Source organism: Nothobranchius furzeri, chromosome 2 (genome assembly GCF_043380555.1).
Source record: "Nothobranchius furzeri strain GRZ-AD chromosome 2, NfurGRZ-RIMD1, whole genome shotgun sequence".
Taxonomy (NCBI): domain Eukaryota; kingdom Metazoa; phylum Chordata; class Actinopteri; order Cyprinodontiformes; family Nothobranchiidae; genus Nothobranchius; species Nothobranchius furzeri.
Window position 1 is genome coordinate 53,198,646 of NC_091742.1, and position 25,269 is coordinate 53,223,914.

At 44.2% G+C, this 25,269-nt stretch overlaps 1 protein-coding gene across 1 annotated transcript; it reads left to right on the plus strand.

The window, feature by feature from the left end:
• The first annotated feature begins 3,350 nt into the window (after positions 1–3,350).
• Positions 3,351–20,144, plus strand: ctdnep1a (CTD nuclear envelope phosphatase 1a). Its single transcript, XM_015946921.3, has 8 exons — positions 3,351–3,655; positions 10,517–10,583; positions 16,870–16,988; positions 17,186–17,257; positions 17,350–17,466; positions 17,547–17,658; positions 18,314–18,398; positions 19,864–20,144. Exons 1-8 carry the CDS (start codon positions 3,551–3,553, stop codon positions 19,922–19,924), a joined length of 738 nt encoding a protein of 245 aa, XP_015802407.1. The 5' UTR covers positions 3,351–3,550; the 3' UTR covers positions 19,925–20,144.
• The last annotated feature ends 5,125 nt before the right edge of the window (positions 20,145–25,269 follow it).

A 25,269-nucleotide genomic window follows, 5' to 3' on the forward strand; every position in this document is an offset into this window, starting at 1 on the left:
GTGTCGTAAATGTTAGGTAGTACTGGACTGATTTGTTATTTTTTTCCTAGCATTTTTGAAGTGTATAAAATAAAATGATAAAACTCTTAAAGCTACATGCTAACTGGTAGTATAACATTTAGTCATAAAATAAACCACACAATGGTTTAATCTGTGACCAAAGTGGACCATAAAAAGTTACCAGCTGAGTTCAATGCCTACTTAAATATTTTATTGATTCACATTACCAGATCATTGTGGTATGATCAGATGACGCTAATTAAAATTGTCATACTATTTAATGACAACAATAATGAATGACAAAAGTTTACTAACCGTTTGTTACACATCCGTAAATGGGTTTTGTCCTCACAGGCTTCTGTAGAAGGAAACTGGGGCCCAATCCCAATACTCGCACTTCCACGCTTGCGTCCTTCAATTGCGTGATCCCGACCAGGGGTGCGAGCGCATAGTATGTCCTGATTCTCAAGTGCGAAAGTTGATCACGCCTCTTTTGCGCCCTAGATCCGCACTTCACCCATGTTTGCATCTATGTGGACTTGGGTGAAGTGTATTACCCACAATCCATTGCTGCTGGAGAAAAGGCTCAAGTTCCTTATGTGAACGTATGTAATTTCTCATGAAAGCAGTTCATTTTAGGATGAGTAGTTGATGCTCTAAAACTTTTAGACAGAGCAGCAATGAACGTAAAATTATTTCAAATAATTGTTTGTTTGAAAGTTGTCAAAGTAAATTATTTTTCTACATATTATATCAACCAGCATCCTGGCATGCGTTGCGATCGACGATGCAATTATGTAATTATTTGCACACTTGTGTACCACGCATTTTCTCCAAGTGCACTTTGCTGAAGACTGCAGGGCGAGTAATGGGATTGGGCCATGTCTACTATGGCGTCATCCAGAGACTATAGAGCTCCGGGAGTTGACGTCACTTCTCCCGGCATGCAACAGTTCAAATCGAAACTGCGCCATATTGGCAGGCAGAAGCCCGCAGCTGGACTATTTGTTATTGTCAGAAAACTCAATCAAACGGGAAATATGGTAGATTTCTGTTGTGCCCAAGGATGCAGAACAGGACGACATAAGGAATGAGCCATCTACAGGATTCCCCAAGATCCGGAGCACCGCAAACGTTGGATCATTGTAATAAAACGCACTAGTGACCGGGCTAAACTGAAACTGTGGGATCCCGAAAGTAAAGGTTTTCGCTTATGCAGCGACCGCAGGTACTTAAACCAACGTTTCCTCAACTGTGTATGGTATTTATTTTAAATGCTTTTATTACAATTCTTAGTGGGCTTCCTAAACTTATTTTGGCGTGGCTTTTCCTGTCTTATTACTCATAGCAACAAGTAAACATCACGTAAAACATTGCCTCGTGATTTCTGCGTGCTGCTGTTTACGTTTTTTATGATCACAGCAATTAACCGGCTAAGCTGTATTTAATTTTTAAGCAATGGTTGATCAATTTTCAGATCACACATAAAAAGCACTTTGGATTGCTATTATCTGTCTCACCGAGACCGATCTCAGACAGATCCTGAGATGCTCCTGCCTGACATATTTTTTTTTTCACTGAAAAAGATCAAACTAGTGATTTCTCTTGGTGTTCAGTTTATACATTCAAACAGCACAGCACTCTATTTAAACTTCTTACATGTAAATCTATGTTATTTGTCCATCCATCCATCCATTTTCATCCGCTTATCTGGAGTCGGGTTGCAGGGGCAGTAGCGTCGAGAGGCCTAGACTTCCCTCTCCCCAGCCACTTGGGCCAGCTCCTCCGGAGGAATCCCAAAGGTTTCCCCGGCCAGGTCCGGTAAGAAGTCCGCTCTGACAGCTTCTGGCGTTTAAAAAAAAAAGTATCCCAGGGGCATGGTAAGGGTCGGAGATGTTTAGTCTATTTACTTTCTGACTATATAAAACAATTTCTTTGGTTTTAAAGTGTGAAGTAAACTCCGATGAAGTAAAATCCAAGCCGATCCTGTTCATTTTGTTTACATTTGTTGCCTACCAACATGGCGTCAGGAGCTCTACACCGCTCCATGTATTTTAGACCTGATTTTTATGGCTGTTTGTTACAAAGCTGTGAATATTTTTCAGCAACTGGGCATCATTTAATTCCTTTTCAACAACATTTCAATGGATATTTCCATAGATTAATAGTAAAAACGACACATCGTCACTTTAACTGACTGACCTAGGTCAGTGGTGGTTCCTAACCTTTTTTCAAGAGGACCCTGTTTCAGGGTTAGGTTCCGGGCCTAACAACCTCAATTCCTATGTGCATTCACGCAGTTAAAAGTGAATAATTACACCTATACCAACATACAGAGTTGTGGCTTGTACAGTGTTTTGATTTTACTATTGGGATTTTATTAAAGAGCAAGTCAACCCCTACCATATTCTAACTCCACTCCCACTTCATGTTTGAAAAATGCAACAAATGCTGTTGCCTGGCAGACCGAGAGGGCGGAGCTGCTAACAAACACACACACAGGCTCAGGACAGCATTGTGACATCATAATGTACCAGATGACATCATAGCATACCTCTTAGCCAATAGCGGTGGCAGATTTAAATTAGAATACAGTGCAGAGTTTTTTCCTGACAACGGCACAACTGCCAGTTTTAGGCAGAATATAAAAATTTTAACTAAGATGCACTGAAGTGCCAAATTATTGACGACACATGTCTGCAGCACGATTAGACACTCGTTTATTTAGTTTATCAGCAAAAAAAAGTTTATTTGGGGGTGACTTGCTCTTTAAATGCAATTTTTTCATATCAAATAATCTTGGTAACCTCACAAAATCAACGCAGACAAAATTATGGGGGCCCCCTGCAATCTTGTATTGACCCTGTTGGGGGGTCACGGACCCGACATTGGGAACCACTGGGTTAACTTTTTTGGAACACTCGTCTGCTCGTCCCCGCCCGTTTGTTTTCTTTCCACGTGGACGTGCTGCGCGCAACCGCAGAGCTCGTCGCGGAAGTGACGGCAAGGCGGTGATGGCGGCTCGCAGTTTCATTCCGGACTTCCACTGGACTACAAACTGAATTTTACCGGTCCGGCGACACTTTGGGGAACTTTTACAAAAGTGTCTCTCTTCGGACGCCGCAGAGACGGACGCGGCCTTGACCCGGTGCCCGTCGACCAGTATCCTCGCGGCGTTTTGGGGGGTATTTTCGTCCCGAGTTCAAGGTGGTCACCCTGTCGAGCTAGCGGTAGCTTCAGTGGCTATCAGCTAAACGAGCTGCTGCGTGTTAAGGTCCAAACGGCAGCAGACGTCGTGCAGAGGCTGGTGTTTTCCATCCTGCTGGCGTGTCTCTGTTACAACAATCTGTGTGGTGCTACTCGCTCCACGCTGCGTGCAGAGCCCGGCCTCTTGGTGCTAGCTAGTTTTTGGCGGTTGTAGCTAAAGACGGTTTCAGACTGTTACGTATCCCCAGGATCCCTTCCACAGGAGCAGTTTGGCTCTAACACCAACTACCAGCTGAGGATTGAAGAAGGAGACTCGCTGTGGGGTCTCTGCGTGCTCGTCACCATGCTGAAGACCCGGCAGTGTCTACTCGGCATCCGGACTTTCCTCAGCGTTACATCCAGAATATGGGGCTTCATCATGTACATTCTCAGGAAGCACCTCCGAACGGTGAGAAGAGCCTCAGGTTACACCTCCTTTTACGTGTTTGCTGGTCAGAAATGACACAACTTCTCCTAAGCCATTACAATCACTATTAATACTCGGATAGCAGATCACAACAACAGCTGTGTGTGTTGTAGAAGTGTAAACACATCTGCAACACCAGAGTTGCACAGGATGTCACTAGAACCCATTCATCTCGGGTTTTAATCACACTTACAACTGATCACATTTATTGATCTTTATCTAAGGACTTCCTGCCAGCATAATGAGGGATCATGTCCTCGCTGGTCCAAGAAATCATTCATAAGGTTTTAAAAGGGACATTTCAGTTTATAATACAAAATTCTGACTTAATTTGAATGGTTGCAATGAGGTTGTTTAAATTTATGTTGAACTTAGCCATATTTTACAGACTCTTCTAGTGTAAGGCACTGCTTGAGACTCTTGGAAACCCTGCATTTAAATGTTATGTTTGAGGTCTTCAAATGGTTATTTCAGACAGTCTGGATCAGTGGTTCCCCAATCCCAACTCCTACCCACACTCTCACATTAAAAATAATTAGTCACACACTTTTTATATCGACAATTATAACTCTTGATTATCCTACTGGGTGTTTTATTGCTGCATATACGGCAAACCACTGGTGTAAACCAAGCAGTGGTTTCTAAAGTTGGGGTCAGGACCCCATTGTGAGTCACCAAATGTTACTCGGAGGGTCTTGACATGATTTCCATAATATTAATAAAACCGAAACTAGGGATGCTCCGATCCGATCACGTGATCGGAAATCGGGCCCGATCACGTGACTTTTAAAAGATCGGAATCGGGTGTTAAAGATCGGATTTAACCTTATAAAACAACAAGCATGACATTTTTAATAAATTTTGAGTTTCAAATTGAATAACGATGGCTTAATTTTGTACCAAGTTTCACTTCCTCAATAACGACATGAGAACACCATACGGCAGCCGTAACGTCACACGTTTTAAAGTGGACCGTGGAATTCAGGTAGCAGTTAGCTAGCAGGTTAATGCTCGTCTCGCTCCAGGAGAGCAAAAAATGTCAGCGGTTTGGAATCATTTTAAACTGCACTTTATTTGGGAGCCTTAGAGTAAAAGTTGAGCTCCATGTAGAGCACATGGAAGAGGTGATTTACCAGTTCTTTGCAATTTGATGTTGATGTTTTATACTTGAATGGTGAAGTTCGTACACCACTTTGATTAGGCATATCTTTTGTTCGTTTTAATAAACTAGTCAGTCAAAGGCCTAAGATGTATTTTATTTTGTTACCTGACTGAATTATGCAACTACCTCTTAGAGGTGGAGGTAAGCACTTTAATTTAACTTCTATTATTGTGTTGAGTTATTTTACAAACCTTTTCTACTTTTCTATAAAAACAAATTTGTTTACATATTGTTGCACCACTGATAAGCTACAAAGATATAATGTTGTTTACTTGGTTTGAAGTGCTGCTGCACTAACAAAATGTTTCTACTTTCTTAGGGTATCATGTTGGATGCAGTCATATAAATAATAATAATAAGAATAATAATAAACCTAACAGGTCAATTTGGATGCAGTCTCCCTTTTTTCTTGCTATTTTATTGTATTGCTGAAGTATCGGATCGGGACTCGGTATCGGCAGATACTCAAAATCAAATGACTCGGATCGGGAGCAAAAAAATGTGATCGGAACATCCCTAACCGAAACAATTGCTGAAGCTATATTTCTTGCATAATTTTGACATAAAAGGTCATTAATACATATAAACTTTCTCAGTGGCCTAGTGGTAGAGTGTCCGCCCTGGGACTGGAAGATTGGGGTTCAAATCCACAGTCGGGTCATACCAAAGACTGTAAAAATAGGACCCAATGCCCCCCTGCTTGACACTCTTCCTTAAAAGGTTGGATTGGGGGATTAAACCACCAAATAGTTCCCGAGTGCAGCCTCAGCTGCAGCTCACCGCTCCCCACTGGGATGGAGATGAATTTCACCAGTGTGTGACGATGACTATGGGTTCTTTAAGTGAATTTGTACTAGGGCTGTTGCGGTTGAGGAATTCCCCCTGCGGTGATTCAGGGTGGCTTAATATTGCGGTATGCGATATTATTGCAGTCCTTTTTTTATTGCAGTACTATCTAAACATAATGTTTACACATTAAAAAAGGTTAAAAATTGCCGTGCCTTCTTTTATAACGCTTTACTGAATGCAGATCAAAGGGCAGTAACAACACAGATCGCAGTAACGTTTGTTTGTCCGACAGTTGGAGTCCGACTGAACTTAAAAACAACAAAATTCAGGAGGAGGTTAAACTTTTAAATGCAAATTTGGCTGCAGCATCTAACAAATAAGAAACAAGTCCCCATTTTGTTTAGTTGTTTAAAATCAAGCATAAAAAATTGCATGTACCGGGCGCGCGCGCGCGCCGGGGGGCGGGCACACTATCATTTCACTTTCACACACACGAATGACGGTGATTTATAGCTCGGTCACGTCCTTGTTACCCACAAGGAAAACCAGCATGTTAACTACGGTTTGAGAGAGGATCTGAGAGGGGTGGCAACATTTCCAGCAACACTGAAAACCCTCTCGGATGGTGCGCTCGTTGCACTTACCCCAAATTCCACTACCTCCGCTCCCCTCCGCTCCGGTCCGGCCCCGCTCGCTTCCGAACTCAACTTGCGTGCGACTCTGGCGAGCAAAGGGAATCTCTCCCGGTTGTTGCTCCACCATGTCAGGGGGTTTTCTTTAGGTTGGATGCATTCCTCCTGCAGGTAGCGAGTGAGCTCCAGCTCGGCTCAAACTCTCTTCGGGACGGTTGCAGAAGCAGTGCTTGTCCGGGACTTCAGGAGGTTTCCGAGCGTTTATTATTATTTTTTTGCCGCTGCAGCTCTGTCTCGGCCAAGGACTCTGGCTGCGCAGCAGCTGACGTACTGAAAACCAAAGTGCTCCCAAAGGAGCGAAGTAACGTTTCGTTTTGATACCAGTGCAGCCATCCTTCTCAACATGCATCATTGAGTTGAACCAAGTTCAGTAATCGCGGTGGCCCATGATGCAGCGCGGTGGGCTTCTTCATATTGCGATATTTCATTTTTGCGGTTACCGCGACAGCCCTAATTTGTACTGAAGCAGTGGCATGTTTGTGTCTGTAAATCAGATATCTGGAGTCACTTGCTTTTGGTGGGTCTGAAGTGGAAAACCTTTGGGAGCCCCTGGTCTAAAACTAAAACAAAAGATAATAACTGAGAGAAACCGTTTATGTCATTCAGCAGAAATGTTGCAAACGAATCATTCAGCTGTGAAACTTCTTGTTTCACTTATTTTACTGTTTTTGTGTGACACACACCCAATAAACGTAACATTTGATGTGGCAGAGCAGAAGCCACCTGTTCATAGCTTCTGCGTGCGCGCACACACACACACACACACACACACACACACACACACACACACACACACACACACACACACACACACAAATGTGGTGTAGAACACAAGTACTTCCACCCAGACAACCAAACCCGGAGGTGTCCTTAGCCTGAGTGTGTGCAGCTTCAGGTTAGTCTGCGAGGCAGGCGGTCACACTCATAGGATGTCAACAGGATCTGAGTGTGTGTAGTCGAGTCCAGCTCTGTGGCTGAAGTGAGAAGGATTATGTCGGTACAGAGGGCGTACTGTTCTCTCCGTCTGTTTCTCTCTTTCTCAATCTCAGTTTAACTCCGTTGTTTACAGCCCAACAGCTGCCAAACTCATCCTTGGTGCTTTTGGGCTGGTCTGTAGCGGACAGACACGAAGATAGATCTGATACCCACATCTCTGATAAAACCAAGAGTCTCCTCAAACCCCTCCTTGTGATTCAACACTGATCCTAAAGTTTGGATCAATAAAGACATTTCTGGATTAGGAGAGCTGATCATAATCTCACACACACACACACACACACACACAAACACACACACACTACTGCACTGTATCAAATGACAAAACCATTGTTTATTAATCTTACTGACATTAGTGTCTCTTTATTTTCTTGTATGATGTGCGTGTAGCTCCAGGCCTGGAGTCCATGCAGAACTCTGGACTTTAAAAGGGAAACGATTAGTCTAGATTAACAAACATCAAACCAAAATAGAGGTGCTTTATTTTTAGCCAGAGTGCAAATTTTAATGCAGAGTCACTCTAGTTTCAGCTTCTGGTGAGAATAAGTTGGTCGTCATGTCTTTTGTTCAAGTGTGCATTCATTACTAATAAGCCATTTTGTTTTTAGCCTTTTTTTAAAGATCAGGTTGAAAATACCAACGGAAATATTTTTTAATTGATTAGAATTCTTTCTGTAGATCTTCAGATTATTTTTCCATTACAGTAACCGGGCCATGCCACCAGATGTATGCTTTGTGTAACGACTGCGAAGCGTAGCACGGCGCACCATTATAGTCGACGGGTGTGTTTTAGACGCGTTGCTATGCTTACTTTTTTTTCTTCCAAAACACATCCAGCTCAGCAGTTCAGATTGGGCCAGAAAGGAAGTCAAACACCGGACCAGTGTGAAACATCTGGAAACTTTCAAAATAAAAGGCATGCAGATTTCTAGTTGCTTAATTATTAACTCATTCACTGCCATCTGTTTTCTGATCAGAAAGCCCCCGACTGCCAGCATTTTTGAGCATTTTGACTATTTATTGAAGAGTCTCAGAACATTGTGCTCTGACCATGTAAACACCAAAACTACCAAAAGAAGAGTAGACTCACTTCTTGCATCAGGACCAATCGGTGTGTTTTTAGCTTTTTCTGTTGTCTGAGTGTGAGCTGCAGAAGATTTTCCGGTTTGCGCCTCGCCTGGATTGAGATGTAATTTCATCTGTTTGTGATGATGACTGTGGGACTTAAAACTTTGGTAGCCGTGATAAACAGAACAGATCTCTTGTTGCTTGTCATCATGTGAACTTTTAAACCTCACGTTAGTTCCTCAGGAACTGAAAGACTCCATCGCTGATCAGGAGCTAATATGGTTCTAGGAGGTGCAGTGGTTAGCTCTGTTGTCTTGCAGCAAGAAGGTCCTGGGTTCAAATCCTGACCTGAGGTCTTTTTGCAAGGAGTTTGCATGTTCTCCCTGTGCATTTGTGGGTTCTCCGAGTGCTCTGGCTTCCTCCCACAGTCCAAAAACATGACTGTCAGGTTAACTGGTCTCTCTAAACGGTCCTCAGGTGTGTGTGTGTGTGTGTGTGTGCGCGCGTGCACGCACGCTTGGTTGTTTGTTCTGTGTGTCTCTGTGTTGCCCTGTGATGGATGGGCAACCTGTCCAGGGTGTACCCCGCCTGCGTGCCTGGAGACCGCTGATAGGCACCAGAATCCCCACAACCCTGCGAGGATAAGCGGGTAAAGAAAACGGATGGGTGGTTCTAGGAACTGAGGAGAAAGGTTCCTAGTTCCTATCTGTCTGAATGTGCACAAAACCAGGCTGGTTCCTGAAAAGTTTATAGAACCTACAAAAAGGTTCCTATACTGTAGTCCGAATGCGACTAAAATCTCATGTGATCTTGAAACTCTCCTGTGATTTCATGACCTTGCGGGACCAGGTGCTTGGAACTCTTTTGCTCTATCGATTCATGACTGAAGTGCCGCGCCGCTGAGTTTGTGGGGAAAACGCGTTTGTTGCGTCGCGTGCTGCTTATGCGTCCGGTGGAGAGCCGGGGTCATTTCCATAAAGGAGACGAGTTGGCTTCATGGTTAGAGGTGGTGGACGGGAACATGGACACTCTGCCTGCTGATGTGGTTTAAATGGTGATCGGCACTGTGGAGCTAAAGTTTCATTAATAAATCTGACTTCTATAATCTAATCTGGACGCATCAGCGAGCCAGTTAGATGCTCTTTACAATGACCTCCATTAGATCTGTGTGGCTTTCAAAGATGGGGTCAGCGCCCCACTCAGGGTCACTGAACTCCAGTCGTGGGTCTTGATGATTTAATGTAAAGTAGACCTAAAATGCATGTTTTCACTGTAAATGTTGTGGAAAAAAAGTCCTAAATGGATAAAAGTGATAAATCTTTTTAATCCAGATTTTCTGTGAGACGGAACGTGTGAGGAAGGCGAGGCGACTTGAGGACGGGGTTGGACCTAGAAAGCTAAAGCCAGCATGTCACTGGGGTCTCTGCTGCTGGAGACAATAAATCACCAGAAGGATTAAAATTTTCGGCCGTGTGAAATAATTTTATATTCACAGATTAAACATTTTAAGATTTAATCTGGATGTAAACAATGTAACATTGGTGGTCCAGATTTGGTTAGAGATACAGGTTTTCTGTGTGGGTGCTCAGAGGTTGTAGGCGCACACACACACACACACTCACCCACCCCGAGTTTACTCGAGAGGTAGGGTGCGGGGGTCACAGGGAGGCCCTGAGGTACCAGCCAGCTCAAAGTCACCCAGCAAGTACCCCAGACTCCTCTGACACCGACGGACAGCTGGGGGGATAAAAATAACCCAGTGAGGAGGAGAGCACCCCCCCCCCCCCCCCCCCCCCCAACACACCCCTCCAAACTCTCAGAAGGATCTTCCTTGTTCTGATGCGATCCAATTGGAGGAGGAGACTTCCAGAGGAGCTGCAGGGCAGACCTGATTCATTTTGGTCTTTGATCATAACTGGAGGATTATTAATTATGTGTATAATTATGTTATTATAAACTGAAAAGTCTGGATTATAATCCTGATCACATTTAGGATCCACACCTTAAAGGATTCCCAGCACAATAATCCAGATTGTTAAACACAAACCAACTTTAATCCGGAGTTGTGCTTTAAACGTCTCCTGCTCTGACGAGGACCGTCCGTCTCATTCTCCCTGTTTTTGTTTTCCTTCCCAGATAATCCAGTATCAGACGGTGCGATACGACATTCTGCCCCTGTCTCCCATCTCCAGAAACAGACTCAGTGAGTACACGAGTGTTTTAATCTCCTGGTTTAATGTCTGTGAAGGTTCTCAGTCATCCAGGTCATTGTGGTCTAATGAGCTTTGAAAGAACCCAGACCCAAGACCCACACCCACCCTCACACCTTGGCTCATGTGTTTATGTAGAAGATCATCAGGGGGTCTTTTGTTCCCTCTTCGGGGAGAAACTCCCACTGGGTTTAAATCTGGGACTCTCCACCATTTGACCTTAGAACTGAAGAAGCCTCTCGGATGAGAGGTGAAACGTCTTCAAGCAACTCAAAGAAGTCCAGACGCTTTTCTTTCAAAGCTCATTAGCCTCCTGGTTTAATGTGTTTCTGTGTGGCGTTAGCTTTGACGGCGTGAAAACAATCACGTTTCCATCGCTAAACCAGTTTGGCGAGTAGGAAGTCCTTGTGCAGAAAAGTGTTTTTCTTTGTAAACATATCAGCTCCTATTCATGCACCACTTCCTCACCTCAAAGGATGTGACCACCAACTCAGGCTTTCTAGCACGCTGTAAGGCAGGGAGGCTCATTTATCATCGTTTCTGTGGCGTTTACTTCTTTAACACAACAACAGATCAGACTCTTTTCTCCTAGGTTATTACTTGCTGCAGTAACACATGTTGAACAGAAAGAATCGATTTCCTTTTAGACATCTCAGCGTTGGCACCTTTAAAGGAAGCATGGGCCTGCTGGGCAGCTGTAAATGAGTTTAGCCTCTTTGTAACCGCGCTGATGATGTTGGAAGGGAAACGTCAGCGCTAGATGATAGTGATCGGTATCAGGCTTCGTCATCTGGCTGCAGAATTTAAACCAATTGGGGTTTTTCTTCATTTTCTATGTGACGAAACCTGTTTTTGTTTGTGGAAGAGAAGAGGAGATGTGGATGAGTGCATGTGTGCTGAACGAACTTCGCCTTTACCGGCTTGCTCAGCAGCAGCCTCTCCACGTGCGCGATGGATCGCATTTCAGTTCTACTTGACTCGTCTCTCCTTGTGCCCGAGCTCAGGTGGAGATCCAGGTCCAGGCTAAATCCCTTACGTTAATCTAGCCGAGACCAAGTGGAGCTGATGAGTGTGTGTGGTTAAAGGAGGAGGTGTCTGCAGTGGTCTTTAAATCTCATCACATGTCAGTGACTGCTTTCATGATCCTATATAATAAATAAATCCTCATCTCAATAAAATCATTCTTATACCTGCTCTCCTGAACTTGGTTCTGTGTAAATAAAGCTAAGCTAACAAAGGGACTTCTGAAAAAGGTTTAAGTAATGCGTTGTGGGCTTTTGCTCCAGAACAACCACGATGAAGTCCTGATTTCAGAGTGAGAGTAAGAAATAAGACCAGGTTAAGTTTTATTATGAATTTTAAAATGGCTACAGTGGTTAGCATATTCATTTAAATGAATCATAAGCTGCTGTATTCCTGCTAGTGCACACACCCGTATTTAGCCAGTAACATGGAAATGTCCGTTGTTATTCTTTTAATATTTAACCTAAAGCCCTGGGGCCTCATTTTTCAAGCTTGCTTACGCACAAAACGGGGTCGGAAAGCTGCGTAAGCAACTTTCCACGCAAACTTTGGGATTTATGAAAGAAACTTTAAGTTGACTAAGGACCTGGCTTACGCACATGTTGGACCTGCAGTGCTGCTGCTGAGAAGATACAATTATGAAATCCTGCAGCTTTATCACTTGTACCGCTTCGTGCTCACACAGAACAAGACCCCCCACACACGCACGCACGCACACACACACACACACACACACACACACACACACACACAGCCTGAAGCGTAGAATATGGAATGCAGATATCAGCAGGGGGACAGATTGAGACAGAACATCATGCGTCTGTGACAGTGTGTGTGTCCTGTCACTGTGACCCGATTGATCATGCGCCCTGGCTACTTGGACAAGGGAGATCTCCGTTTGGGTGACTGGTTAGCGCACGTGACTTTCACCCGGGAGTCTGGGGATCGAATCCCGATTGGACCATTGTTTTATATCCGCCACAGATCTCTCTCTGAAGAACTCAGTATTGACGGCTTCAGCAACGTTGTGCCACTCCGTGGATTTTCTCTTATTTGTTTTGCAAAAGCACTTCCTTTCATTTCTCCACCTCACCCACAAGTACCTCAACTTCTGCTTCTGTGTAATAGCGCTTCCTTGATCTGCCTTGATCTACGGTCACCATGTCATTGGCGGAGCGCTGCAACAGCCGGCTTATGCATATGCATGAGATCCACAAGGCACTTTGCATTGACTATTTATTAGGGCTGTAGCGAAGCCTCGACGAAGTCGACGGCTCGATTCTAAAAATTTGTCGACGTCAGATCCGGAAGTCGACGCACCGCGCCCACTTGTTGCATCCCCAGGAGTTTGTAAATAGAGGAGGAATCTGCCCGTTTTTCCTCTAGTTCGCCCTCTTCTCCGCCTTCACTAACATCTCCGCCAAATACCGAAGACCCGGAACAATGTCCGTCCACTACTAGATTCCTTTCCTGTTTTGCCCGCCTTCGTCTCCCGGCAACGGACAACAACTTCCGGGGTCAGATGCGCTGCTTCGTGTCTATCGCAGATGTAGAAAATCACCGGGAGCGTTTCTCCCTTCATAAAGGAGCTTCTTTCAGACATGAGGAGAGCTGTTTTGGTGGTAGCAGTCTCTCCTCCGTGCTGGTCTGTTTGCTGCTGGGTGTTTTTGGTTTATTTAAACTTGGTAACTTGAACTTAACGTTGGTAAAGCTACTGTTAGCATCTTCGCTAACAGCTTCTTGCGCTGGGATAAGCTGTTACGTTTTGGTTTAGAGTTCATCTTTTTTGTGGTGTAGATCTCCCTTTTATTACATTTAGAGTGTTGTGGGTTTTCGGTTTAGTGTAAAATATCACCTGAGTTTGGTTTAACCCGTAACACCACTCGCCTCACGCACATAAGTGACCAAAACAAAGCAGCATGGAGACACTCAATCTTCTACCACCTCTCAGGCAGCAGCCTGCACTCCCAAGTTCTACACGTCATCAGAACATAACCAACCGCAACACAATAAACGCAGTGTTATACAAAATGGAAGGCCTGTAGTGTTTATTCTCTTACAGTAAGAATTTATCAATTTTTTTGAGGAATTTATTTGAGATTTTCTGGTTTTTGTTAATTGTGCAATAGAAAAATAATCATTAGATTAGTTTTCTAAATAGTCATTAGAATAGTCGACTATTCGATAAAATAATCGTCAGAATAATCGTTTTAAAAATAATCGTTTACCCCCAGCCCTACTATTTATGGCAGTAAGTGGGCGTGGTGAGGGCGGGATGTGACTAAAAAGCAGCTGAGAACCTTTCTAGATAGTCTCTGATTAATGAAGCGGAGACTGCGTGCAGCTGTGTGTACTCCATGTTTGATAGATCACAAACCTACTTGGCGTAAGTACTTTTTTTTTTGCTGAGCTTAAGTGCGGTTTTAGTAAGGATTCTATGCTATGTTTGATAAATGAGACCCCAGACCACACTGTGCGTTTTTCGGCCGTCCTGGACAAGTCCCTCGTCGTGAACAGAATCGTGATTAAAAAAACTGAACAGGATGGTGATCTGTGTCCGTCCAGTGTGACTGGCTCTGCGACAGCTTATTGAGCACCGTCACAAACCGCAAGTCATCAAGCACTGCTTGAAAACCTACCATCTGCGATCGACCAATGAAAATACACCCAGGGAGTGACGTGAGTACAAGAGTAGAATTGGCAACATTAGCAACATGCAGGAACATTTGTGATCGCTCCCTTTTGGACTTTGGGTTCAGAGACTATGAAGTGTTGACGGTTTCCCTTTGTTCTCATTTCAGCATTGTTGTTTTGATAAGCTGTCGGCTTTTAGTGACGTGTCCTGCTGATGTAATGTGGCCTGCTAGAGCAAGATGTTGTGCAGTTTGGCTCACTGAAATCTTGTGCTGTACATCGTGCCGCCTTGCTAGAGTTCTCAGTGGCATGAGCAGTCCTGTGCAAGATCCAAAAAAACGGGGTTAATGGAATGTAAAAATATTGATACACGAAGATACCACAGTATTTCATGTTAGGATGCTGAATCAATATTTAAAAGCAGTTTATATATATGAATTTTTGAGAATGAACTTTCAAGCATTTACATTATTTCTTGTGGGTGCATTTCAAACTTTGACTGCTAGGTGGCAGCAGTGTTCACCATCTTCATTCTGATGAAACAAGAGTTGTGTGTTAAAGTCAGTCTTAAAAATTGCAAAATGTTTGTATTGCAATTTATTGTATTGTCTCCTTGTATTGTGATGTATCGCCAGATTCTTGCTAATGCACACCCTTAATCACTGTACTGTAGGGATGGAGAAATTTCCTGATCGGAACCAGGGTTTCCTTCATGAAGTTAGCGATGCGACTGCACCGGTAGCTTCAGTATGCATCGGGTACAACTGAAAGGCTATATCTTGCAATGCGTGTCTCTTTTCAGTAAAGTACAGGGCGAAAATATCCTGACACAAAGATATTTTGCCCTTCACAATGGTTCAGAGAAGTCCATTAAACAGCTGAGATAAACTCGCATCTCCCTGCATCTGAATTATTTACTTTTCTCTTAACGTGACCATAGGTGAGGGAAGGAACGTAGATCAGCCGGTAAATCGAGAGCTTTGCCTTCTGGCTCAGCTCTCTCCATCATGACTGATCGGTACAACGCCCACATCACTGCAGATGCAGCACCAATCCACCTATTGATCTCACGCTCCATCTTTCCCTCACTCATGAACGAGAACCAGAGATACTTAAACTCCTCCACTTGGTACAGGACCTCGTTCCTGAGCTGAAGAAGGCATTCTACCCTTTCCTGACTCAAGACCATGGTCTCAGATTTAGAGGAGCTGATTCTCATCCCAGCTGAGAACATCTCCTGTGAAAGCTGGAGATCACGTTCTGATGAAGCCAACAGGACCACATCATCTGCAAAAAGCAGAGACCCGATCCTCGGGCCACCAAATCAGATCCCCTCCACACCTCGGCTGCACCCAGAAATCCTGTCCATAAAGGTTCTGAACAGAATCGGTGACAAAGGGCAGCCTTGGTGGAGTCCAACTCTCACTGGAAACAAGCCCGACTTACTGCCGGCAATGCAGACCGAGCTCTGGCACCGGTGATACAGGGACCTAACAGCCCCTATCAGCGGGCCTGGTACTCCATACTCCCAGAGTACCCCCCACAGGGCCCCCCGAGGGACGTGGTTGAACGTCTTCTCCAAATCCACAGACACATGTAGACTGGTTGGGCAAACTCCCACGCACCCTCCAGGATGTTCCACGGCCAGGACGAAAACCACATTGCTCCTCCTCAATCTCTGTTGACCCTCCTCTCCAGAGCATTACAATTGCAATATACAATACATTGCATACAATATTACATTACAATATTTAGAAATATGTTCACATTTACAGTGTTTTGTAATAAATCCTAATGATTATATGATGAATTTTAATAATTTTCTGATTCTGTTGGTTTATTTTTCTGAGCAGAGGGATGGTCTAAACCTCATTTCAACTGAGTATTGTAGCAATAAAAATATGATTAATATGTAAATATCACTGATTAAGTGCAATTTCTTTTCATGTTGACTTTATTAATGAAACGAAAACAATAAAGGATCAAATATTTCCTTCACAGAGGAGAGGGAGAAACGTTGTGATGTTTAAAAACCAGATGTGGGCTTGGAAATTCCTTTACGTGTGTTAAATTGTTTCAAATGGCATCATGAATTGTATCAAAATAAAAATTGTTTTCCCATCATTTATTAATCGTGAGCAGGGATTAATCGTATCGGTAGAGGGTTTCACCGTATCGCTTTTGTATCGCATCGCTGGTAGCTTGTCGAGATGCGAATCCAGCCGGACTCAGTGGTGGAGATTCACTTCACTACTACAGACAACGGTGCGATACATTGTGATGATTTTTGCTATTTTTAAATAATAATTTTTATTTAAAAATCTGTACTTATTTTAAATATTGATTCCTTAAAGAAAAGAAAGAAAGAATTTTATTGCCAGCGATCCAGAGCATAGGAACTTGACTCCACAGTACAGCTTGACCAAGATTACACACACACATATAGACAGGACAGATACAGGCAGACCGCGAGAGCAGCCATGACGGCGCTCATTTAAAATAAAACAAAATGTTGCAGTATTTCAGTGTGTGGATATTTTCCAACATCTCTAATATTGCATTGCAAGATTCTTCCCAACACACACCCCTAATGTCTTCATTTGTTTCCCCAATGAACTCCAGATGCAGTAAAGAGGAAGATCCTGGTTTTGGACTTGGACGAGACCCTGATCCATTCTCACCATGACGGGGTTCTCAGGCCCACAGTGAGACCTGGCACGCCGCCAGACTTTATCCTTAAAGTCAGTTCAGTCCCACGTAACTCAACCACAACATGTGTCTGAGGACTGTAGTATGACATGTGTGTGTGTGTGTGTGTGTGTGTGTGTGTGTGTGTGTGTGTGTGTGTGTGTGTGTGTGTGTGTGTGTGTGTGTGTGTGTGTGTGTGTGTGTGTGTGTGTGTGTGTGTGTGTGTGTGTGTGTGTGTTTCTCCTGACAGGTCGTCATTGATAAACATCCAGTCAGGTTCTTTGTACATAAAAGGCCACATGTTGACTTCTTTTTAGAAGTGGTGAGTAAAACAACTCAGCTCTGATCTGCCTCATTACCCAGTGTGTGTCTGTTATTGTGTTGTTGAACTGTGTGTGTGTGTGTGTGTCACAGGTGAGCCAGTGGTATGAGCTAGTGGTTTTTACTGCCAGTATGGAGATCTACGGCTCAGCGGTTGCAGACAAGCTGGATAACAACAGGAACGTCCTGAAGCGCAGATACTACAGACAGGTACCAGCCAGCTCTGTGTTTATATGAAGAGACGATGTGAAACGATGCCAACGTGAGTTTTATGTGTTTGTGTTTTCCAGCACTGTACGTTGGATCTAGGTAGTTATATTAAAGACCTGTCTGTAGTACACGATGACCTGTCCAGTATTGTTATCCTGGACAACTCGCCTGGTGCTTATCGTAGTCATCCAGGTAAGGTGTGTGTGTGTGTGTTGTGTGTGTGTGTGTTGTGTGTTGTGTGTTGTGTGTGTGTGTGTGTGTGGGAACTGGTGTTAACCTGTAAACAACACGCAGCTGGGAATATTTATTAATAATTCATCTAAACTGCATTATTCAGACAACAGATACTGGCTTTAGTTTCATGTTTATTTATCATAAATCACCACTTTCCTTAAAGAAAACCCTTAATTGTTCTACGTTTTCTGGTTTTTATTTAATAATTGTTTTTGATGGCAGTAAATGTGATTCATTTCATTAAGCATTGAAATGAATTTAATCAAAAAACTTAAATCCAGATTTTTCAGGTTGAAGTTGAACGTTTGTTGCCTTTTTTCCTTTTGATGTGAATTTTAAAAAGTTAATCTGCTTAATAAAAATGTTATATTATATACGCCAGTCAGCCAAAACATTACGACCACCTACATTATATCCAGTTAGTCTATAAGGTTTTAGCAATAGATTGTGTATGTAGAGTGAGTGTGATTCCTCCAGATGCCCTCACATCCCCTTCAGATTGGCCTAAGCATCTTTCCTGTACACCTCACTATCGAGCGTGGTTTTACGTTGGTCTCTGCGGATGAAAATGAAGAAGTCCACTCCTCTGATTCTTCTATTCTCTGCCTTTCAGACAACGCAATACCAATCAAGTCCTGGTTCAGTGACCCTAGTGACACAGCACTTCTTAACTTGCTGCCTATGCTGGATGCACTAAGGTAATGATGATATGAAGTCAGCATAGAAGCAAACAGACGATGTGCGTTACTGGCATCGCTGAATACCATACATCTCACAAAACAGATATGATATACATCACAATACATTGCAATATATAGTATTTAGGGATGGGTACCGAATTCGGTACTTTTTAAGGTACCGTCCGAATTTCATAGTACTGACTGAGCACCGATTCACGTAATTTCAAACGGTGCCTCGTTTCGGTACCTGTCCTTCATAACGAGAACTTGCCTAGACAGCTGCGCATGCGCAAGAGCGTTATGTCGTCGGTCCCCGCGAGCCAGTTGTAAACAGAGCAGCATGGTAGAAAGAACGCACGCTAAAGCTTGGGTCCACTTCACAAGTGGGCCATTCCCATCTGTACCGGGTCGGCCCGGGCCGGGTAGCCCCATTCGGCCCCAGCCTGGCCCGGTTGATTCCACACATCCTTGTCTTAAGCCCATGTGGGCTGATTCTACCCACCAATCAGAGGCTTGCTCTAATGGAAGGTGTGAATTTGCTGTCAGCAGTGGGTGTGTTGGTCCTGGTCGGCCTGAAGCAGACTCCCTCGAGAAGAGGGCTGAGAATGAGCCTTGGTTGGCCCGGAAAAATACCAGGCCACCCAGATATGTAAACAACCTACGCTACCCGGCCCGGGCCGACCCGGTACAGATGGGAATGGCCCATAAATGTGATGGGTAACTGGGTGATGATGAAACCAGTAACAACGATCTAAGTGAGACATCCTCATCTTAATCTGCTCCGGTAGGTAAATAAAATGTTTAAGATAACGTTAGCTTGATATGTTAGCTTCCGTTTCACTAATGGTGCGTTCGCTTTTTCCTCGGAACTCTGAATTTCCGACTAGAAGAACATGAACGCGCTCTAAAGTTTGGCTTCACTTTACTAAATGCGACGGGTGATTGGGTGAAGATGAAACCAGTGACAACGCTCTAAGTGTGAGGCATCATCGTTCTAATATTCTCCAGAAGCTAAATAAACTGTTTAAGATAACGTTAGCTTTATATGTTAGCTTCCATTGCCACCATTGTTATCAGCTACTGGTGTGTTCGCTTTCTCCTCGGAAATTCTAACTTCCCAGTAGGAAAAATCAAATGAAAAAAGACGGTAAAAGGAATGAAGAGACACAGTAAATTTAGTTCACAGTAAAGATGTTTGCTTCAGTTTAATTATCAGCAAAGTTCAAAGAAAACATTTTAAAAATCATCAAAAAGCATAAAGAACCACTGACTAAGTATGTTAGGAAAAGATTTTGCTGCTTAGATGTAACAGAAATGGGTTTGAAGGCTTAGCCTTAATTAGCTTCTTGTTAATAGAATTTTTTTGAACTTGAGAAGAACAGGTCAGTCGTCTCCCTGTTTCTGTTAGCTTGAGCTAAACTTCTGTTCAGATTTGAATTACATGTTTACGCCACAAACTTCCTGTTCTCTCATCATCTCAAAGGTTCACCGCTGACGTTCGCTCCGTCCTCAGTCGAAACCTCCACCAGCACCGGCTCTGGTGATTGACTGATTGGAGAGGGGCGTGGCTTGTTGACCATTCTCTTCCTCTCCGCTGGTCTCCACCTGCCCTCCGCTCCCGCTCAGGCGGCCCACCTGCTCTCTTGTTTGTTTCTGGAGGAGGGTCAAGTCGACCGTCTGACCCTGGATGAACAGTTAAGGGATCACAAAAACTACAGGGGAGGGGAGAAGGAGCCAGCTTTGCTTTTTTCCTCTTTCTTAATTCTTTGCATTTTTTTCCAAGACAAAACGGAGCCTCTCTGCCTTACAGCTCCTGATACTGACTGGGCGGCTATGGAGGCGAGCTTGTGTACGCGAGTTACCGAATCCTTTTTAAACTTTTTTGTGAGGAACTGGAGACGAGAAAGAAGAAGCAACAAAAACACCTTTACACCTTCCCTCCTTTCAGTCATCATCCTGTCACTTCAGCAGACACCTCACCAATCTGCTTCACCTCCATCAAAGCAAACCAGTGTGGGAAAATGAGAAAAACAATCGTAAAACCTCAAGGTTGATTAATTTATTCCAAAGGTACTTCTTTATTCCCCTGCCCAATGAGAATGGATGGATTTCATTCATGTTGATAGACTTTGCTCGCAACAAAACACCCTCGGGTAGTTTTATTGTGAAACTTTTTTCTCCTCCCCCCAAAGGCTCCCCATGAGACTCGGTCATAAAGAGACTTGTAACGATATGTGGACTGCTGTGCTGCCGTTTACATATCTGATTGTTTCTCTGATACCGTGATACACAATGGAATGAATTTTGCATACCGGGACATTTTCTTCACCTCTTTATTTTTGTTTTTTGATGCCATCCTGATTACATCTAATAGGAATTGCACTTAATTTCCCCTTCTCTGTTTTTGTTGCAGATTGTTCTCTGTTTAACTCAAACTTGCAACCTTCCATGTTGCGTTCTCACCCCTGATTGTTTGGGTTTGACTATAAGACTCCCTCTTATCTTAAAATGCCTTTTGAACAACGTCAGTCTCGTTAGAGCTCACAGCGGCTTCTTATTGGCTCTATCTCCATGTTTGTGTTACTAATAAAACACTCGTCAGTATCGACCGCTCACTTTTGACCTTGTTTTCTTTTCATGTTTATAATCTAGCTAATTTTAAAACTTTTTTGTTCTGCATTTTTGTGGCTAGTGGGAGTTGCTGCCACCGTGTGGTGAAAATGGAAACTGCAGTTTTGATCATTATAGTGAGCAACAACCTTTAAGTTTTATATTAAATCCATCGTTCTTTTCACATTATGACTAAGTTAGGTAGATTTTTTTATTTATAAATTGTGCATTATATAAATATATATGTATGTATGTGTGTATATATATATATACATACATAAATATTTTGCTGCAGATTTCAATCAAACAATCACTGTTTTATCAACATTTTCCAATATGTGAGGGGAATTAATATTTCTGAACATTGTCACTAAAGCTGCTGAAGCCTTGTTGGCTTCCAAACTAATTTGCTCTTGATATTGTCTAATGTTTTAATGTTTTGTTTGTACTTTTAAAGGTGTTTTATTCAAACAAACGGGTACGTTTATCTGCCAAGAGGAAACACGTCTCCTCATCAAAGGGTTTGTGTGAACTTCTTTTCTCTTCTATCAAATACAGGTCGTCGTCTTCCTCCGCTTATCCGGGTCCGGGTCGTGGGGGCAGCATCCCAACTAGGGAGCTCCAGACCGCCCTCTCCCCGGCCACCTCCACCAGCTCCTCCGGCAGGACCCCAAGGTGTTCCCGGACCAGATTGGAGATGTAACCTCTCCAACGTGTCCTGGGTCGACCCGGGGGCCTCCTGCCGGCAGGACATGCCCGAAACACCTCCCCAGGGAGGCGTCCAGGAGGCATCCTGACCAGATGCCCAAACCACCTCAACTGACTCCTTTAAATCCGGAGGATCAGCGGTTCTGCTCCGAGTCCCTCCCGAATGTCCGAGCTCCTCACCCTATCTCTAAGGCTGAGCCCGGCCACCCTACGGAGGAAACTCATTTTGGCCGCTTGTTTGCGCGATTTCGTTCTTTCGGTCATTACCCAAAGCGCATGACCATAGGTGAGGATTGGGACGTAGATCGACCGGTAAATCCAGAGCCTGGCTTTCTGGCTCAGCTCCCTCTTCACCACGACAGATCGGCTCAGCGTCCGCATCACTGCAGATGCTGAACCAATCCGCCTGTCGATCTCCCGATCCCTCCTACCCTCACTCGTGAACAAGACCCCGAGATACTTAAACTCCTCCACTTGAGGTAGGACCTCTGTCCCGACCCGGAGTTGGCAAGCCACCCTTTTCCGGTCGAGAGCCATGGTCTCAGATTCGGAGGTGCTGATCCCTCATCCCAGCCGCTTCACACTCGGCTGCGAACCTAACCAGCAAGAGCTGAAGGTCATAGCTGGATGAAGCTAGGAGGACCACATCATCCGCAAAAAGCAGAGACGAGATTCTCCTGCCACCAAACTCAACACACTCCACCCCACGGCTGTGCCTGGAAATTCTGTCCATAAAGGTAATGAACAGAACCAGTGACAAAGGGCAGCCCTGGCGGAGTCCAACCCTCACCGGGAACAGGTCCGACTTACTACCGGCTATGCGGACCAAACTCATGCTCCTCTGGTAAAGGGACTGAATGGCCCTTAACAGAAAGCCACCCACCCCATACTCCTGGAGCGTCCCCCACAGGGTGCCCCTGGGGACACGGTCATAAGCCTTCTCCAAATCCACAAAACACATGTGGATTGGTCGGGCAAACTCCCATGCCTTCTCCTTCACCCTTGCAAGGGTATAGAGCTGGTCCACAGTTCCACAGCCAGGACGAAAACCACATTGCTCCTCCTCAACCTGAGATTCAACTATCGATCGGACCCTCCTCTCCAGTACCTTGGAGTAGACCTTTCCAGGGAGGCTGAGGAGTGTGATCCCCCTACAGTTGGAACATACCCTCAGGTCACCCTTCTTAAAGATGGGGGCCACCACCCCGGTCTGCCACTCCACAAGAACTGCCCCGATGACCACGCAATGTTGCAGAGACGTGTCAACCACGACAGCCCTACAACATCCATAGCCTTGAGATACCCAGGACGAACCTCATCCGCCCCCGGGGCTCCACCGCTGTAGTTGTTTGACTACCTCAGCAACGTCTGCCCCCGAGATTGGACAGTCCATCCCCAGGTCTCCCGGCTCTGGTTCCTCCTCGGAATGCGCGTAGGTGGGATTGAGGAGCTCCTCAAAGTATTCCTTCCACCGTCCGACTATAGCCCCAGTTGACGTCAGCAGCTCCCCATCCCCACTGTAAACAGTGTGAGCGAGTTGCTGCCTCCCTCTCCTGAGGCGCCGGACAGTTTGCCAGAACCTCTTTGGAGCCAGTCGATAGTCTTTCTCCATGGCCTCACCAAACTCCTCCCACACCCGAGATTTTGCCTCGGCAACTCCCACTGCTGCACCCCGCTTGGCTATCCGGTACCTGTCTGCTGCCTCCGGAGACCCACAGATCAGCCACGCCACGCAAATACAGGTCCTTCTCAAAAAATTAGCATATTGTGATAAAGTTCATTATTGTCTGTAATGTACTGATAAACATTAGATTTTCATATATATTAGATTCATTACACACAACTGAAGTAGTTCAAGCCTTTTATTGTTTCTAATATTGATGATTTTGGCATACAGCTCATGAAAACCCAAAATTCATATCTCAAAAAATTAGCATATCATTAAAAGGTTCTCTAAATGAGCTATTAACCTAATCATCTGAATCAACTAATTAACTCTAAACACCTGCAAAAGATTCCTGAGGCTTTTAAAAACTCCCAGCCTGGTTCATGGGTAAGACTGCCGACCTGACTGCTGTCCAGAATGCCATCATTGACACCCTCAAGCAAGAGGGTAAGACAAGGAAAGAAATTTCTGAACGAATAGGCTGTTCCCAGAATGCTGTATCAAGGAACCTCAGTGGGAAGGAAAGTGTGGAAGAAAACGCTGCACAACAAAGAGGTGGCCGGACCCCGAGGAAGATTGTGGAGAAGGACCGATTCCAGACCTTGGGGGACCTGCGGAAGACTGAGTCTGGAGTAGAAACATCCAGAGCCACCGTGTGCAGGAAATAGGCCACAGGTGCCGCATTCCCCAGGTCTAGCCACTTTTGAACCAGAAACTGCAGTAGAAGCCCCTGACCTGGGCTACAGAGAAGCAGCACTGGACCGTTGCTCAGTTGTCCAAAGTACTTTTTTCGGATGAAAGCAAATTTTGCATGTCATTCGGAAATCAAGGTGCCAGAGTCTGGAGGAAGACTGGGCAGAGGGAAATGCCAAAATGCCTGAAGTCCAGTGTCAAGTACCCACAGTCAGTGATGGTCTGGGGTGCCATGTCAGCTGCTGGTGTTGGTCCACTGTGTTTTATCAAGGGCAGGGTCAATGCAGCTAGCTATCAGGAGATTTTGGATCACTTCATGCTTCTTTCTGCTGAAAAGCTTTATGGAGATGAAGATTTAATTTTTCAGCACGATCTGGCACCTGCTCACAGTGCCAACACCACTGGTAAATGGTTTACTGACCATGGTATTACTGTGCTCAGTTGGCCTGCCAACTCTCCTGACCTGAACCCCGTAGAGAATCTGTGGGATATTGTGGAGAGAAAGTTGAGAGACGCAAGAGCCAACACTCTGGATGAGTTTAAGGCCGCTATCGAAGCATCCTGGGCCTCCATAACACCTCAGCAGTGCCACAGGCTGATTGCCTCCATGCCACGCCGCATTGAAGCAGTCATTTCTGCAAAAGGATTCCTGACCAAGTATTGAGTGCATAACTGAACATAATTATTTGAAGGTTGACTTTTTTTGTGTTAAAAACACTTTTCTTTTATTGGTCGGATGAAATATGCTGATTTTTTGAGATAGGAATTTTGGGTTTTCATGAGCTGTATGCCAAAATCATCAATATTAGAAACAATAAAAGGCTTGAACTACTTCAGTTGTGTGTAATGAATAATATACGGTATATGAAAGTCTAATGTTTATCAGTACATTACAGACAATAATGAACTTGATCACAATATGCTAATTTTTTTGAAGGACCTGTAGAAACTGGATAGTGATGCAGGAAATTTAGAATTCAGATTTATCTTTTGTTAATTATCACCATATTTAAGACTAACGAGACTCAGAATAGCCTAAATAACCTAAAATCACTTTCAGGATCTCTTAAACGTCCTGCAGTTTACCTGTTAAATCATCAAATCCACTTTTATTTAGACCTGCAATGAAACAAGTGCTTTAAAAAAAAGAGTGTATCCTATCAGCTCTTTATCCAGCCCATAGTGCTGCACATGAAGTCATTTTATGGATGC

Excerpts from the sequence above, each read along its gene's own strand:
- ctdnep1a (XM_015946921.3), top strand. The coding sequence starts at position 3,551 with ATGCTGAAGACCCGGCAGTGTCTACTCGGCATCCGGACTTTCCTCAGC. Across the intron at positions 16,989-17,185 it reads CGCCAGACTTTATCCTTAAA|GTCGTCATTGATAAACATCC; the intron begins GTCAGTTCAGTC and ends TTCTCCTGACAG. Across the intron at positions 17,659-18,313 it reads TGCTTATCGTAGTCATCCAG|ACAACGCAATACCAATCAAG; the intron begins GTAAGGTGTGTG and ends TCTGCCTTTCAG.